Source organism: Strigops habroptila, chromosome 12 (genome assembly GCF_004027225.2).
Source record: "Strigops habroptila isolate Jane chromosome 12, bStrHab1.2.pri, whole genome shotgun sequence".
Taxonomy (NCBI): domain Eukaryota; kingdom Metazoa; phylum Chordata; class Aves; order Psittaciformes; family Psittacidae; genus Strigops; species Strigops habroptila.
This window is the reverse complement of record NC_044288.2, coordinates 5,983,904-6,000,676: the sequence shown is the minus strand read 5'-3', so window position 1 is coordinate 6,000,676 and position 16,773 is coordinate 5,983,904. Positions and strand designations below refer to the sequence as shown.

At 57.7% G+C, this 16,773-nt stretch overlaps 1 protein-coding gene across 5 annotated transcripts in view; it reads left to right on the top strand.

Annotated features, from left to right (window-relative positions):
• The first annotated feature begins 1,294 nt into the window (after positions 1-1,294).
• LOC115615465 (protein argonaute-1) overlaps positions 1,295-16,773 on the top strand; it is a 55,142-nt gene continuing 39,663 nt past the window's right edge. For 3 of the 5 annotated variants that reach the window (XM_030503586.1, XM_030503584.1, XM_030503587.1), the window contains exons 1-5: positions 1,306-1,433; positions 8,451-8,634; positions 9,211-9,331; positions 9,755-9,936; positions 10,186-10,322. In XM_030503586.1, coding sequence (XP_030359446.1) covers positions 1,409-1,433; positions 8,451-8,634; positions 9,211-9,331; positions 9,755-9,936; positions 10,186-10,322 — 649 coding nt within the window. In that variant the 5' untranslated portion in view covers positions 1,306-1,408. Of the gene's footprint in view, positions 1,434-8,450; positions 8,635-9,210; positions 9,332-9,754; positions 9,937-10,185; positions 10,323-10,456; positions 10,592-10,742; positions 10,831-12,184; positions 12,333-12,473; positions 12,594-13,258; positions 13,382-13,804; positions 13,939-15,067; positions 15,253-15,401; positions 15,562-15,855; positions 15,947-16,773 lie in introns of all 5 variants that reach the window. The other 2 variants (XM_030503589.2, XR_003994059.1) reach the window with 2 other exon arrangements.

Here is a 16,773-nt window from a genome sequence, read left to right as displayed (position 1 = left end):
CACAACATCTTTATTTCTGATGGGCTAGGGTTCAGAAAGCGATAGAATTACCCACGGGTGCAATCTCTAGTGATGCTAAGAGAGGGATTAAGCTACTGAAGAGCAGATGTTCAGGATGGGTGTTTAATTTTAATGTTCTCAGAAATTATATAGCAATGCCTAGAGAAAATACGGCGCTAACAGCCTCTAGTGCAGGAGAAATAATTCTAGATTAGAGAGTTGCCAGTTAATAAATGAAACAGCCGTTTGCTTGTTCATCTTCTCTATTTCAGGTGAGGGTTTGTTGTTTACTCAGACAACAGAGCTTCACTAAAAAGATGATGCTAAGGACAGAGAAAGATTTTGGAGGAGCTCTAACTGAACTTCAGGACACACAATTGCTTAAAATAACCCGTGACTGCAGCAACCCCCAGCTTCCAGGTTTTCTTTTGAACTGAGATGGGTCAGCCTCAGGCCAGCCTGAAGAGCTTGAAAGCACGGGATGATTTCATAGAATCCCAGCTTGGTTTGGGTTAGAAAGAACCTTAAAGCTCCTCCAGTTCCAACCCCCCGCCACGGGCAGGGACACCTTCCACTAGAGCAGGTTGCTCCAAGCCCCTGTGTCCAACCTGGCCTTGAACACTGCCAGGGATGGGGCAGCCACAGCTTCTCTGGGCACCCTGTGCCAGCGCCTCAGCACCCTCACAGGGAAGAGCTTCTGCCTCAGAGCTCATCTCAATCTCCCCTCTGGCAGGTTAAAGCTATTCCTCTTGTCCTATCTCTACAGGCCCCTGTCCAAAGCCCCTCTCCAGGTTTCCTGGAGCCCCTTTAGGCACTGGAGCTGCTCTAAGGTCTCCCCTTCAGGAGCCTTCTCTTCTCCAGGCTGCCCCAACCCAGCTCTCTCAGCCTGGCTCCAGAGCAGAGCTGCTCCAGCCCTCGCAGCAGCTCCGGGGCCTCCTCAGGGCTTGTTCCCGATGTAGGAGGTCGAGTCTCACCAAACCGGGGTGCTCTGGCCCAGCTTCGCGGGGTTTCGGCTGAGCGGGGCGCGCACAGCACCGCGCAGAATGAGCCAAACCCGGGGAGATAAACCCCAAACCCGCGTCTCTGCGGGGGGACCAGCGGGCAGGCCCCCGAGCGGCAGCGAGGCCCCGGCCGGGGCCGGGCACCCCCGTCCCCCCCCGCTGCGCCCTCCCCCGGTGCCCGTCGCCAGCCGGGGGCAGCCCCGGGGCGGCCCAAGATGGCGGCGGGCGCGGCGGGCGCCGCCTTTGTTGGGCGCGGGGCCGGGCGGCGGCGGCGGCGCGTGCGCGCTGTGGCGCGGCCAGAGGCGGCTGCGGCGGGTGGCGGTGAAGGACCGGCCCCGGCCCCGGCCCTGCCCGGCCACGGCCCCTGCCCGCGGCCCACGGCTCGGAGCGGCGCCCGCGTGGATGGGATGGAAGCGGGACCCTCGGGAGCAGGTAGCGGGGCGGGGGGGGAGGACACCGGGGGTGAGGAGTGAGCAGCGTGCGGTGAGGGAGGCTGCAAGGAGCGGCGGGCGGGTGCACGATGCGGGCCGGGGAGCCCCGCCGTGGGGGCCCGGGGGTCTGTAACGGGGAGATGGGGGCGACAGGGGATGCAGTGGGGGGCGATGCTTTGGGCAGCGGAGGGGGGGGCTGCGGTGTAGTACCGGAGTCTGGGGGGGGCTGCGAGCAGAGGTGCCCGTGTGGGGCCGAGCAGGGGGGACAGGGCCGGGGGTCGTGTCTGCTTGGGGTGCGGGGTACGACCCTTGTGCAAAGGGCCTGTTGTGCACGGAGCAGCAGCATCCCCCCAGCTCCCCATTGTGTCCCCCCCCCAGCTCCTCATCCTCCCCCGTGCCCCCCGGCGCAGTGCTCGGGAGCTGGCGTGGGGCCGGCGATGCTGCACGTCGTGACAGCACCGAGCGGCTTCTCACCCCGCGCCGGGGCATGCGCGGAGCCGGGGCTGTGCGTGGCCGGCTGCCGGCGAGGGCCGCGCTCCAGAGTCACCCCGGGTACCCCCGGCTTCCACACACGCGGCTGCGGCCGGGGCCGGCGGATGGCGCTTTCGGTCCTGACCCCTTCACACCAGGTTGTTCTTGGGGGGGGGGGGTTGGAATGCTGCTCCCCAAAATCCACCCTCCCGGCCGTTGTGTCGGGCGGCCACTTGCTGCCATGCCCGGCGTGAGCATCACAAACCGGTGCTGCAGAAGGAATTTGGTGCCTAAAATAAGGCAGATGGGAGCGATGGGGACGGGGGACCTCTGCCCTGTCGTGCAGGCACGTTTGCTGCCTGCTGTAACGCGGTGGCATGGTGAGATTTTGACATAGAGTTGCTGCACGTTTACAACCAGACGTCGGTCCTTCCTTATGGCATTTGAAGTGTGGCACGGAGGTCTCTTCGTGTCTGCGTTACCTTCTGGCTGCCGGCGCTTTGTGTTTCGGGCTGATTTATTGGCCTTGGGAAGTTGTGATTTGGTGTTGTGGGCTTTGCTGGTGCCTCAGGGCGATAGTGGGGCTGCTGCCTTGGGGCCATGAAGATAACACTGCCTGTACCCTCCTACCAGCCTTAATTCATTCTGCTAGGGTGCTATAAAACAATATCTTGGATGGGATGGGGATGGGTTTAGGTTTCAGTCCTGCTGATGGCGCGGGGTCCCCTGGGTGATGGGGGTTGTGCTGGGAGCAGGGACGCTGCACTCTTGGGGGTTTCCCCTTTCCTCCCCAAATCTGGCTGGGGGATGTCTGCTCCCACCCATGTCCCCCTGCATCCAGGGGAGACGTTTTCCCTGTGTTACCCCGTGCTACAGATCCCATCCTGCTTTAGCATCCCTTTGCCTGCCGATGGACCCCAAGTACGGGGCTGAGCCTCGTGTACGAGCTCCGCTGACGCTGGGCTGTGACACGTCAGGTTGATAAAGCAGAAATCGAGCATGTGTCTGGATGTGCCCAACCTGAAGATGCCTGGAAAGGCGGTGGGGGAACGTGGGACATGTTCTGACCCACAGGCACTGCTCAGGGAAGCACGTGTGTGCGGTGCTTTTAAAAACTAAACTCATTTTCCCCCCAACTTTTAGTTTTCTGTATCCCTCACAAACTTCCTAAACGCTGTTAATCTCAACCGTTGTCTTCCTGTGCTAAACCCTGCAAAACCCCCAAAGCTGTTCCGTCTGTTGGATCTCTTTATCTTCAGGAAACATGAAATTGCATGTGCCTGTTTCAGGGATGGGATTAGACCAAGAAACAAAGCTGGGAGAAGCACCTTGCCTGGAGACACGGCACGTATGGTTTATCTCTAAACACTTCTGCAGCCTCTCTCTTAACCCCAGGAAGAACAAACCAGAGACAAGTTATTAAGATGGCAGGCACTAAAAAGAAGCCAAATCAGGCAGAGAAGCGCTGCTCGTTCAGCAGGGTGATCTGTGGCGGAGCTACATGTGGGTTTTAACCACTGGAGACCCCAGCCTGAGGCTCTGCAGGGCTGCCCGTGGTGCGGGGACACGGAGAGGAGCCGGCGTCGCCTTTGTCCTGTCCCCTCTGGCACCGGGGGCTGCCTTTGTCTGGTGCTGCGGGCTCTGCGTGGCCCCGGCTGCTGCCCGGGTGGTGTGTGGGACCCCGCGGGCAGGCAGGAGGGGTGCCAGGCTGCACCAGGCCGGGCGCCACTGCGGTGCAGGGTCACAGCCTGGAGGAGCCGCCTGGTGCTGTCACCAGAGGTGGTGGCACTCATGGTGCTGGGTGCCTCTCAGGCTCCATCAGAGGGACCAGACGGGGGCACATGGAGCTGCTGGGCAGCCAGGACCAGCAAGACCCTCATGGGTTGGCTCATGCGACCAGAGGTCAAGCCGTGTCCGTGCTGCTGGCATCACCACATTGCTCTCCCTGGAGCCAAAGGTGCTGGTTTGTGATCCCAGTGAATGGTGCGATGGAGGTGTGATGCTCTTGCTGTGGTGTTATGCTCTGTCACAGCATCTGTGGGTTCGTTCCCTGGCCCAGCCTGGGCTGTGGACACTGGTACAGGGGCACCAGCTCAGCTGCATCAGGGCAGGTTTATAACTTGACACTTTAGTTTGTCACCCGTGATTTCCAAGCAGGAAGCTGAGGTTTGACATGGCACAACAATGCCCTTTGCAGCACTTGACATCGAAGATACGAAGAACTATCTTGCTTTCAGAAGTAAATATTGTAGTAAATCAGATTATAGCTCATTTTGGCACATTTCTTTTGTGCAGCTACTTACAGTGCAGGGCAGGAGCAGCGCTTGGGCAGCTCGGGTTTTCCCTCAGAAGATAGCTCTGGTGCACAGGACAGGTTTAATGCAGCCATGGCCCTCTGCCCCCTGTGGGCATGAACTACTTAAGCTCAGTTTAGTGTTGAACCAAGAAGCACCCGCAGCTGTGTGAACCTGGTTGTGCTCAGGGCGACTCGGGAAGGAGCAGGCAGGCGGTGCGATGTCTGGGTTGGCAGAGATAAGATGGTGCTTTTCGAAGTCTGGGCTTTGTGGGACAGCATCAGTCACTTGGAGCCGGCAGGTTTGAAGATGTTGAGCCTGGAGATTGGGAAAGCCCATTGCTTGCCCTCCTGGCAACTGCCTTTCCTACTGGTGCTGCCACTTGCTTTGCCTCCTGATGGGGGTTTTCACTTCTCAGGCGGGTTTCTGGGGCTGGTTTAGGGTTGGAGGTGGCTCAGGTCAAGGATGGAGCGCTGTGTCCCCGCTGGCGTTGGCGTGTGCTGCTCCTCTCCGATTCCTGGCTGTGTTTTGGGGGCCGGGTGCGTGGGGAAGGGGCCGTCGCAGACCCGCTGCCGCCGCCGCAATAAAACTCCCTTTTGTCTCGCCCTGTTCCCGTGGCCCCTTGGCTGAATGCGGCGCTGGAGAGGATTTAAATGACATGGTAATTTCATGCCGTCCCACCGGCGGCTTTTCCCGGGCGCAGGCAGCTGTTGGGCAGTGGGTCGTGTTCCCCAGCTGTTACAATAAATAACAGAAACAAAGCATATTCCAGTGCTAATTCCCCCGAACGCGCTTTCACCTTGGCAGCGCTGCCCTCCCCGGCATCTCTGCCCGATGGTGCTTCCCAGCAAAGGAGCGCCGGGGACGATGCTCCCGCCGCCGGCGCGTCCCCAGGGCACGGCTTTTGTGTGCCAAAGTCTGTGATTTCTCCCGGGCTGCTGAATTTCTAATGGCAGGCGGATTTCATCCCGCTCACTGCCCGCATTGTGCGCAGGAACAGCACTGGCCCTCCAGCCCCCGGCCCCGCGCGCCCACATTTACATGACAAAGTGGGAGCCTGTACAGCTTCGCCATGGAGAGTTGAGGTATGCAGAAGCCCCCCTGTCTATGGGTGGTTTGGGTGGGTTTTAGGGAGTTTTCTTCTACTGAAGAGGAACCAGCACATTTCGTTGCGCTGTCCCTGCCACAGCATCCTCTGAGCCAGGCAGAGGGTGGCTTTTGGGAGGATTTGCACTGAGGCAGGTCATGGGGGGACCCTGAGCATCCCGGTGTGGTCAGCAGCGAGCCCAGCCTGTGTGCTCACCAAAGGGCTTTGGGTTCTCTCCCACCTGGGCCAAAGCAGCCAAGGCCAGGCCAGAGCCGCAGTCACAAGCTCCCTTTGGGCACTGAGCATCACCCCTGGACCCGCTCCCTGTGCTGGCTGATCCCATGTCATCACCCTTACAAATAGTCCTGGGTGGGCACCACTGCACCAGATTGTGCTCTTTGGATCTCAAAGTAATTTAGAAAGGAAAAGTCATTACTGCTCCCAACTTTGCAGGGTGAGCTCCGGGCGGGTGGCACGAGCCCTGCAGCGAGCCTGGGGCTGGGCTCATCACATTCGAGGACCGTGTGTCTGCTGTCACCAAAATAAAACCCTCTGGGCCAGCCCAGGACTCAGTGCTGGTTTTGTGTCCTCCCCTGGCCTTTCAGAGCATCTCCTTGCCATCGCGGTGCTGCTCCCTCCAGCCAAGCTGCCCTGTTACGTTCTCTTGTGTTTGCAATGTCTCGTGGCTCTCATCAAACTCCTGAGCCAAATGTTGTGTTGCTGGAGGCCGACTCCTTCCTCTGTGATTCACGATCCTCATTGTAAGGCTTTACATTCACAAAGCATCTGGTGATCCTCCGGTGAGAGGATTTGTACAGCAGTTATTTTCGGGCTGACCGGTGCAGCGCCGGGGCTGTGGGATGAGCGCGGGACCATTCAGTCACATCTTGGCAGCGCAGCTCCTGCCAGCGCCAAACCTCCTTCAGCTCCTCTCCAGAGCTGTGGCTGCTGCCCTGTGTCCCCTGCATCTGCAGGGACACTGTTGGCACGTGGAGGTGGGCACATGGAGATGCTGCCCTCTTCATACACGGCTGCTGGGGTGAGAAGGTCCAAAAGAGGAGAAACTGTGGGTGCTGGCCTTGAGTACTGCGTTCAGCTCTGGGGCCGCCAACACAGCACGGATGTGGAGCTGCTTGAGTGAGGCCAGAGGAGGCCCCGGAGCTGTTGCGAGGGCTGGAGCAGCTCTGCTCTGGAGCCAGGCTGAGAGCTGGGCTGGGGCAGCCTGGAGAAGAGAAGGCTCCTGAAGGGGAGACCTTAGAGCAGCTCCAGTGCCTAAAGGGGCTCCAGGAAACCTGGAGAGGGGCTCTGGACAAGGGCCTGTAGGGACAGGACAAGGGGAATGGCTTTAACCTGCCAGAGGGGAGATTGAGATGAGCTCTGAGGCAGAAGCTCTTCCCCGTGAGGGTGCTGAGGCGCTGGCACAGACTTTTCCCAGAGAAGCTGTGGCTGCCCCATCCCTGGCAGTGTTCAAGGCCAGGTTGGACACAGGGGCTTGGAGCAACCTGCTCTAGTGGAAGGTGTCCCTGCCCGTGGCAGGGGTTGGAACTGGATGAGCTTTAAGGTCCCTTCAGCCCAAACCATTCCCTGGTTCTGTGATGTGGTTGCAGGGAAGGCAGCAGCGAGGGGCTGTGCTCCAGCAAGTCTTGCAAGTGGGTTGCGCGGCTTCTCGCTGGAGAGGCAGAGCCGGGACCAGCGGCTTCAGCAGCGCTGGCAAACGCCTCAGATTGCAAACCATAATTTCAGAATGCATCAGCTTGCAGCCAGGAGCCGGCGATTGCCAAGAAACGTTCATCATGTGGAGACATGAATTACACCGCGAGGAGCTCCTCGGAACATCAGTTTATTAAAACGAGCTGCCCCGGGAGCGTGGTGCAGCCGGTTGTGTCTGGGGTGTTCGGGCAGTTGCCGTGGTCCTGGAGCAGCTGCTTGTGCCTGTGGAGATCCTGATCATACTCCTTGGGCTGCTCTGAGTCCCATCCTGCCTTGTCCAAGGAGATGCTGGGACCAGGTTAGCCCCAGGCTCGGTGTTCCCGGCAGAGTTTGGAGCTCCCGGACTTCTGGCTTTGTGGGAAGTTCAGCTCATGGATGCTCACAGGGCTCATCCCATCCCCTTGGTGTCCTGCGATGCGCTGGCCTTCCATCAGCAGGCAAAGTCATGCAGAGATGGGGTGCAAAAGTAAGAAGCGGGTCTGAAGCTCAGTTTGCTGCTCTTCTGTTTTTCCACTTCCTATATTTTTAGCCTGGAACTGAAATTTGGATTGAAAAAGCAAGCGGATGGGAGCAAGGGGTGGTAAGAGCACCATGTGTTCAGGAGGCTGAGTGGGAGCCGGGACGCTGCTCGGGGCTGGCGGGGACAGTTGGCCACCCAGATGGAGCGCTCCGGGTACCCACACGCTGCGCTCCCCGCACCCGGCCGGCCGAGGCCTCCTGGGGTTTGAGAGCCAAACAGAAGGTGGAAACTGAGATGGGAAGAGTGGGAACAGGGCAGGAAGGGCAGATCTTGCCTCGGAGAGCAGCGGTGTTGAGTGCTTCTTCGGGGTTATTTTATAAGATACCTTTGAGTCCAAGGGTGCTGTCAGTTCAGAAACACAGCTCAGCCCCATGGCTGGGCACTGGTACCCATCCCTGCATCTCCAGAGCTTCCTTAGTCTGTATAATGGGCCTTGTGGGAAAAACTATACTTCCCTCTTTATGGGTTTGGGGCCACACTGCTTGAAGTGGGGATTTGGGATTGTTTCTTTGCTACCTCCCAAATTCATAGGGAGGTACAGCAGGACATGGGTGTGCACATGGCCAGGAGTCCCTTGTCCTCTGAAGGTCTGTACTGCTGCCACGCATGGTCCTGGGTGATTCCTTTCCTTAAGGCAAAGCAGAGATTACTTCTCTGCTGGTGGATGGTTTGACATCTGCATGGCACAGCAGAGCAGAGGGCTTGGCACTGCCCTTGGCCAGCTCGGCTGGGGCCATCGCTTGCCAGATGGTGCCCAGGGAAGCTGTTTCCAGCTGTGCTGGTCCAAATTCTGTCACCACCACCTCCTGCCAGGAGCACGAGTAAGTGGGAGGCCTCCTGGTTCAGATGCGGTGGTGCAGAGTGCCGTAACTGCATTGTCTGTCTGTCTGTCTGTCTCCCAGCCCTCCTGATCTCTCCTTGGTTCTCTCCTTGCAGCTGCAGGCGCATACCTGCCCCCCTTGCAGCAGGTATTCCAAGCGCCACGTCGGCCCGGGATAGGAACTGTCGGGAAGCCCATCAAGCTCTTGGCCAACTACTTTGAAGTGGACATTCCCAAGATTGATGTGTATCATTATGAAGTGGATATCAAGCCCGACAAATGCCCACGCAGAGTCAACAGGTAAGGCAAGTATTAGAGGTTTTGGCACTCATTCCCCGCTTCCAGTTTCCTTGTGGAGGCTCCATAAGTGCCTGTCTCTGTCTTCACCAGTGGAAGCCATGAGGGTGACATTGTGGCAGGGCCACAGTGATGGCCAGTGCCCATGTGTGGCTGGAGCCCCCCAGCCGTGTTTGTGCAGCAGCGCTGGTTCCTGCCCCTGACAGCCTTGGAGGTCCTGTCCCTGCTTCTTCAAAGCAGCTGTGCTATTTTGGCAGCAATCCCTTGTTTAAAAATAGCAGCTCAGACCTTGGGTCATCACGTACTTTTCTATTCTTTGTTTTTCTTTTGATGTCCTGTTCACTGCCTGTCCCCTCCCGCCCCGCGTGTGCTGAAGCCAATGAACCAAGCTGCAGGGCAAGACCAAGGCCCTCCTGCCCCAGGGGGAATCAGCTCTGCTCTCTGGTGCCCCATGGCTCCGCAGTGCCCTGGGAAGGGACCAGGCAGATTGCAGAAGGTGTCAGGCTGTAAAGAAACCAGCAAAATGAACCTCTTCTTTCTCTCCCCCCGTCCCTCTTTCTTGCCCCCTCGCCTGCGTAGGGAAGTTGTGGAGTACATGGTACAGCACTTCAAACCGCAGATCTTTGGCGACCGAAAGCCAGTCTACGATGGGAAGAAGAACATCTACACTGTCACGGCCTTACCCATTGGAAACGAGCGGGTAAGAAGGAGCGATAAGTCCCGTGCTGGCGGCGTGACCTGCCTCCAGTCTGGGAAGGACAAGCTAAAACTGGCCCCCTCCCCTTGTGCCTGCGGGGATGCCATGATCATAGAATCCCAGACTGGTTTGGGTTGGAAGGGAGCTTAAAGCTCATCCAGTTCCAACCCCTGCCACAGGCAGGGACACCTTCCACTAGAGCAGGTTGCTCCAAGCCCCTGTGTCCAACCTGGCCTTGAACACTGCCAGGGATGGGGCAGCCACAGCTTCTCTGGGAAAAGTCTGTGCCAGCGCCTCAGCACCCTCACAGGGAAGAGCTTCTGCCTCAGAGCTCATCTCAATCTCCCCTCTGGCAGGTTAAAGCCATTCCCCTTGTCCTGTCCCTACATGCCCTTGTGATTGCTTCCCCTTCCCTTCTGCACCCAGGTTGACTTTGAGGTGACGATCCCGGGGGAAGGCAAGGACAGGATATTCAAGGTCTCTATCAAATGGATGGCCATCGTGAGCTGGCGCATGCTGCACGAGGCCCTGGTCAGCGGGCAGATCCCCGTCCCCCTGGAGTCCGTCCAGGCGCTGGATGTTGCCATGAGACACTTGGCTTCCATGAGGTACCAAGGGGCTGTGCCGTGGGCTCTGAGCATGCTGGGGTGGGGACCGGCTGCTCTTGGCGAGCTGCTGTGGCTGGGACTGGCCTCGATGGTCTTTGGGAGGAGGTGGCCGTGCTGCTCTGGGTGCTCCTGCAACAGAAATAACCAGGGTGATGCAGCTGCGGCGCGGGCGATGGCTCAGAGGGGCTGTGGGGGTGCTTCAGTCGCTGCTGGTGGGCGCTGTTTGACCTGGTTTGCCCTGGGCTGCAGGTACACTCCTGTCGGTCGCTCCTTCTTCTCCCCTCCCGAAGGCTACTACCACCCCCTGGGAGGCGGCCGGGAGGTCTGGTTTGGTTTCCACCAGTCGGTCAGGCCTGCCATGTGGAAGATGATGCTCAACATTGATGGTGATGTATTTTTTCATGCTGGGGAACTGCAGTGGTGGGATTGGGGATGTCTGAGGAGGCTGGATCCAGCCGGGTCTTGGCCAGGTCCATCTGCTGGCAGAGAGCAGAGACACATCGTGGTACTTGTCCCGCAGTGTCGGCCACCGCATTCTACAAAGCCCAGCCCGTAATCGAGTTCATGTGTGAGGTGCTGGACATCCGGAACATCGACGAGCAGCCGAAGCCCCTGACGGACTCACAGAGAGTGCGTTTCACCAAGGAGATCAAAGGTAGAGCACTGGGAACCCGGCCTGAGCTGCCCCAGCCACTGCCTGCGGCTCATCTCCCACCCAGCCCCTGCAGCGGTGGGGCGGGAACAGGAGTTGCACCCTGAACAGGTCTTTACCAGTGACTCTGCTGTGTGTCCCTGTCTCCCATCAGGTCTGAAAGTCGAGGTTACCCACTGCGGGCAGATGAAGAGGAAATACCGCGTGTGTAACGTTACCAGGCGGCCGGCCAGCCACCAGACGTAAGGCGGGTGGGAAGTTGCCCTTGGAAAAATCTGAGCTGTTCTCCTTTTCAGCAGCTGCTGGTGTCGTTAGGGAAAGGCTGTGATGGCAAAAGGAGATGTGTTTGGGGCTCTGCAGCCAGTTTGGGCTGTGGTGAAGGCGAGCGGGGTGCAGGGGACGGCGGGAGAGCAGAGGATGCTCTGCCTGGCAGGCAGCGCGCTGCAGCGGGCGGGAGCTGACATGCCAGGAATTGTCCTAGTTTTTACCTCTGAGTTTGGTGGGTTTTTTTCTTTCTTAAAATAGACACTGCCAAAGCAGCAGCTTTGTCAGGGGGCAAAGTGATTCCCTGCCTTGAAATCGTGTGCGTGTGCCAGGGGGCAGGCTGGGCCTGGGCACCCCTGGGTGTCGGGGGCTGCCCTGCTCCCTGCAACAGCAAAAAAAAGCCCAAAACAAAGAAACACAGCAAGAAATTCGGGCTCGTGCTGCACAAACCCAAGCACTGGCAGGAGGTCTCTTCTCCCAGTTCTTGCCCATTACCAAACCACTGGTGCCAGCGCTGTCAGGCTTCATAGCCCCCGCTGCAGTAGGGACACCTCCCCGGCCACAGCCACATTTCCTCGTTGCACAACCCCACCTCCAGGTGTATCTCATGGGGTTCATGTGTGTGTCACCCCGTGCACCCCGCTTCCCTGGTGCTCCAGCACCCCTGGGTGCCAGCCCTGGGGCTTTGTGAGCGCAGAAGGAATGTGATGTCTCACCAGGGTGTTCGGGCTGGCTCTCCTAATTTTGGCCTCCCTAAAGAATATCAGTTGAATTCTTCATTTTCACAGAGCTCTTCATGGAGCTGGGAACAGCTGGTGCTGGGTGTCACACTCGGGTTTTGACAACACAGCACCCCCTCAGCCCTGAGCTTTTATTCCTGTGGGTTTGAAGGGAGATGCAGCCCTCCTGTCCCCCGTGCTCTGCCCGCCCCGGCGCCAATCCGTGTACCAGGAGAGGCTGGTTAACCTTTCCCTGGGGCTCAGCTCAGCTCCCAGGGAGGGCACCAGGCACAGAAGCCCTCCTGAGTGCCAGTGTGCTGTATTTATGTACCTGACAGTGGCATGTGTGGCATGTCCTGCAATAAACATTTGCCCTGATTAGCTGGATTAGTGAGGGAGAGCTTTATTTAGGGACCCGAGTCCCACACTGGGGTCAGAGTATTCTTGACTCCATTTCCGAAAATACCACTGTTGTGCTTTTTATTTTCTTTTATGGTAGCTCGGTGGGGGGGGAGCCTGCCTGTTCCCTCTCTTCCCAGCCAGAGTAAGTAGTGCTTGAGGTCTGGAAGTGTCTGTCCTGAGTAGGTGCCCCTTCGTGTCCTGCCCTTGCCAGGTTTCCCCTGCAGCTGGAGAGCGGTCAGACAGTGGAGTGCACAGTGGCTCAGTACTTCAAGCAGAAATACAACCTGCAGCTGAAATACCCCCACCTACCCTGTCTCCAGGTTGGCCAGGAGCAGAAGCACACGTACCTGCCCTTGGAGGTGAGTATCAGCTCGTGTGTTGTGAGCACTCAGTGTTGGCCTGGCAAGAGCTTCGGGCTGGTTTTGGGCTGGCAGGGCCTGAGTGCTGTGCCCACGGGGCAGCTCAGCCGTGGTTCCCCATGTCTCTCCCCTCCCATGCAGGTGTGTAACATCGTGGCAGGCCAGCGGTGCATCAAGAAGCTCACAGACAATCAGACGTCAACCATGATAAAAGCAACAGCCAGGTCTGCGCCAGACAGGCAGGAGGAAATCAGTCGCCTGGTAGGTGGCACGAGGGACGGGAGGGACGGTCTCAGGGCTGTGGCTCTGATAGCGGGTTACAGCATCATGTCATCACAACCTTGTTGTGGTCCTACTCCTCAGCTGCTCTGCACTGGAGTGCTGCAGCCTGCTCAGGACATGCTGGTGGGATTAATGGTTTGGGTTTATTCCCCTCTTCCCAACTGAATCCCAGCTCAGCAATGCCTGCATGGGTGTAACGGACACTTGCAGAGAGGAGCCCAGCTCAAAGTGACTGTGGAAACTCGTGTACAGCAAATTCACACTAATGGAACCTGATCCAAAGGGAGCTGGAACTAAAAATAGGAAAACAAATTAGAGAAATGACCCCGGCTGTGGGTGAATGTGGGGAGTGTGTGTTGTGGGGCGGTGGTACGGGAGCTCTGTCTGCAGGTCAGCCTGGGGCAAGGCAGGGGAACACAAACCTGGCTCTGCTGTGGGTTGCATTGGTCAGTGTGTTCAAAAATCAGGTCCCCCAGGGGTCAGTTTGGAGGACAGGGTTTGACCCTTTGTGTTAAAGCACTTGCCCTCTCCTTACAGAGAGGTCTGCAGCTCTGTAGAGAACAGGACTTGAGGTGCCAGCTGAAGCTGCGTGGGATGCAGCAGTTGGTCTCACTCCCTCCCATGGCCTTTCCTTCCCTTTGCAGATGAAGAACGCCAGCTACAACCTGGATCCATACATTCAGGAGTTTGGGATCAAGGTTAAGGATGACATGACGGAGGTGACGGGGAGGGTCCTGCCGGCGCCCATCCTGCAGTACGGAGGCAGGGTAAGCAGGGCTGCACTGCCCGGGTGCTGAGTTGTGTTGTGCAGAGAGAGGCCTTCACACCAGAAAACGTTGTTTCTGAGCAAAACTTGTGCTGCCTTCACGTTTGTAGGTTAGAGCTGGAGTTTTTTATCACAGTGCTTTGGGTTTGGGGTTTTTTTATCAATATAAGTGTTGTGAAAGTTGTAGCCAAGAGTCATTCAGTGACAAAAATGTGAGCTGAAGGGGAGAGGGATGCTCAGGGTAAGCAGCTTGGGGGAATTCTCCATCACCGCTGAGGAGCTGAGATGGTGAATTGCCCATGGCAGACCCTGGCAGTGCAGGGAGGCTTGGCAATGGGGAGCACAACCACGGCACGTGCTCCCTGGGTGCTCCCCAGGGGCTGCTGGCGTGGGGCAGTGCTCTGACTGACTGTTTGCCTTGCAGAACCGGGCCATTGCAACTCCCAACCAGGGCGTGTGGGACATGCGAGGGAAGCAGTTCTACAACGGCATTGAGATCAAAGTCTGGGCCATTGCTTGCTTTGCCCCGCAGAAGCAGTGTCGAGAGGAGGTGCTGAAGTAAGGAAAGGGGCAGCCCCTGCGGGTGGGGGGAGCTGGGGCTCGTGTGGTCCCACCCTGCTGCTCCCAGCCTGGGGCTGCACGTCCTTCATCGCTAATACCTGATCTATGCGCAGCTCAATTAATTGCTCGTGGTACAAATTTGATCTGGGTTCAGATTTGGGTGTTCAGTCTTGTTTCTGTTAGTTTATCCGGAGCGCCTGACTGTTTGTGCTGGCTGCAAACAGCCATCGCGGAGCCTGCCAGCTTGGGGTGAGCATATTGGCACATAGGAGCGGAGAGTCAGGCTCTCCTCAATCTGCTCTTTGCATTAGGAAGCTGCAGTATTGTGATCTGTTACTGCCAGCCCAAAAGCTGTATTGAACTCTTCTAAGCTGGATCTCCTCAGAGACATGGGATTGTGAGGGATGTTGAATTAAGTTTCCTTAATACTCTGTCTGAACTAATGTAATTCATGTAGGAAACATCCTAACTTGCCATGGGTTTTTATAACAGAGAAGCGTTAGGCTTTCTGAAGAGCTTTGGTAGCTTAGACATTCTCTGCTTTGTTAGCAAAGTGACACCGAGTGGGGGCAGTTTATTTGATTTAGGGAAATAGTCACTTTGGGTTTGGATTCTGCTGGGGACGTGGGTTTCTCCTGACCCAGAGTGGATGCATTGAGGCGAGTGTTTTGTGTTTGGCATGGTTAATGTAGGGATGGTTTGGAGCAGCTTAAAGTCTCTATGTCTGTAGTAACTGGGTGCAGGTGGGAGAGACACCGCACTGCTCCTCTGACCCTTCTGGCGCAGAGCTGGGAGCCCTGTTCTCCCTCGAGCTCTCACTGCATTAGTCTTATCCTTGGCAATCCAAATATCCAAAGTGTGAGCTGTCCAAGGCAGCAGGTTTGCTCCCCCTTCTCCAGCCATCCAACAGAGGATGGCTGATGGCCCCATCGCTTCAGGAAGAGTCAGTGTTGGGGTAGGAGGGCGCCAAGAGGGGACAGGTCAGCTCTGACATGTGCTGGTCTTTTGCTTCCTGCACCATGCACTTGCTGGATGTGATGTCCTGACCCGCTCCTGCCGTGGGTCTCCTCTCGCTCGGTGCCGTGCAGGAGGGCTCCGGGCTCACTGCTTCTCCTCCCGGGCACAGGAACTTCACAGACCAGCTGCGCAAGATCTCCAAGGACGCAGGGATGCCCATCCAAGGCCAGCCCTGCTTCTGCAAATACGCCCAGGGCGCAGACAGTGTGGAGCCCATGTTTCGACACCTCAAGAACACCTATTCAGGGCTTCAGCTCATCATTGTCATCCTGCCAGGGAAAACACCAGTGTATGGTGCGTGTGGGGCTGGGGCGAGCGGGGAGAGGAGAGGGCTCTCTCCTCCCTGCTCCTCCTGCGGTGGTTTCTCTCCCTGTTTCCAAGGATGCTGCTGGAAGCGGCACGTTGCTGATTGCTTTGTGCTCACCTGCTTCCTCTGCCCGCAGCCGAGGTGAAGCGTGTTGGGGATACCCTCCTGGGGATGGCCACGCAGTGTGTCCAGGTCAAGAACGTGGTGAAAACCTCCCCGCAGACCCTGTCCAACCTCTGCCTCAAGATCAACGTCAAGCTTGGCGGGATCAACAACATCCTTGTGCCTCACCAGCGGTTTGTATGGCTGCTGCCTCTTATGTTTTTGCGGCTTAATTCCAAGTCCCTGGCGGTGCTGCCTGCCTGGATTTACCTGGGGAAGAGGCAGCCTGTGGGTGGCTGTGGGAAGTAGCTCTTTGAAATTGAGGTTTTCAGCCTGTCTCGCCTTGTAAATAAGCTGCTGATGTGCTCAGGCCGGAGCCTGGAAGTTGGGAGATGTCATCTGTGTGATCTGTTCATGTCCATTGGGCTGTGCATCACCCTGCCCCGGCCCCAAATGGCTGACTGCTGCTTTCTCTTCTCTCCCACCAGCTCTGCTGTCTTTCAGCAGCCGGTGATCTTCCTTGGGGCCGATGTCACCCACCCGCCGGCAGGAGATGGGAAGAAACCCTCCATAACGGCTGTAAGTTCCTTGTCCAGAGCCAGGCTTGGTGCCTGAGAGCCCTGCAGGGATGCAGGAGCTGGAATGGGACCCGTGTGTCCCATGAAGTCCCTGTGGTGACACCTCTCGAGGTGGTCCCATGCTCTTTCGGGTGTTCTCATCCCGCTTTTGGGGCCGTGGGTCCCTCATCCCCTCCTGCCGCTCTGCACAAGAGCTGCAGTTTTGGGGAGCCACTGGGAGAGCTGGCAGCTGCCAGCAGATGGGGCTGGTGATGTGCTGGACCCCATGAGTGCTGTCAGACAGGGACAGGGTGTGAGGGGAGCTGGGTGCTGCCACGGTGCTCACTGGAATCATCTCTGGGCATCCTCCTCTTCAGTGCAGCCCTGGGAGGAACATTCCCCAACCGGGAGAGCTGGGGCTGTGGGGATGGGGGGCAACTGGGGTCACTCTGTTTCTTCTGAGCCTTTTGGGGAGGAGGATTTGCCTTCACCTCAAATGAATAATGAGCATCCATCCATGAAGTGCCGCTTGCATGCTGGTGGGGCTGGGTGGCAGCTCCTCTCCTTTGCCAGGCTGTAGGACGTTGTTACAGGGAGGGAGAGTGTCAGGTTTAATTAAGCACGTCAGCATTTTCCTACTAAGTTCTTAACTTTCCAGGACTCCCAGCTCAGGTTTTCCTTGGCATGCAAATGCATCTTTGGAGGAGGGGTTTTTTTCTTAATTAGAAGGGCTTGGGAAATGCTTTTGGCTGTTTGCTGTAGGTGTGGGTGGGACAGAGCAGTCTGTTTCCTGGCGGCAGCGCTGCTCCTCCGAAAACATCTTCTGTGTTTTGCTGTGCAGGACCACGG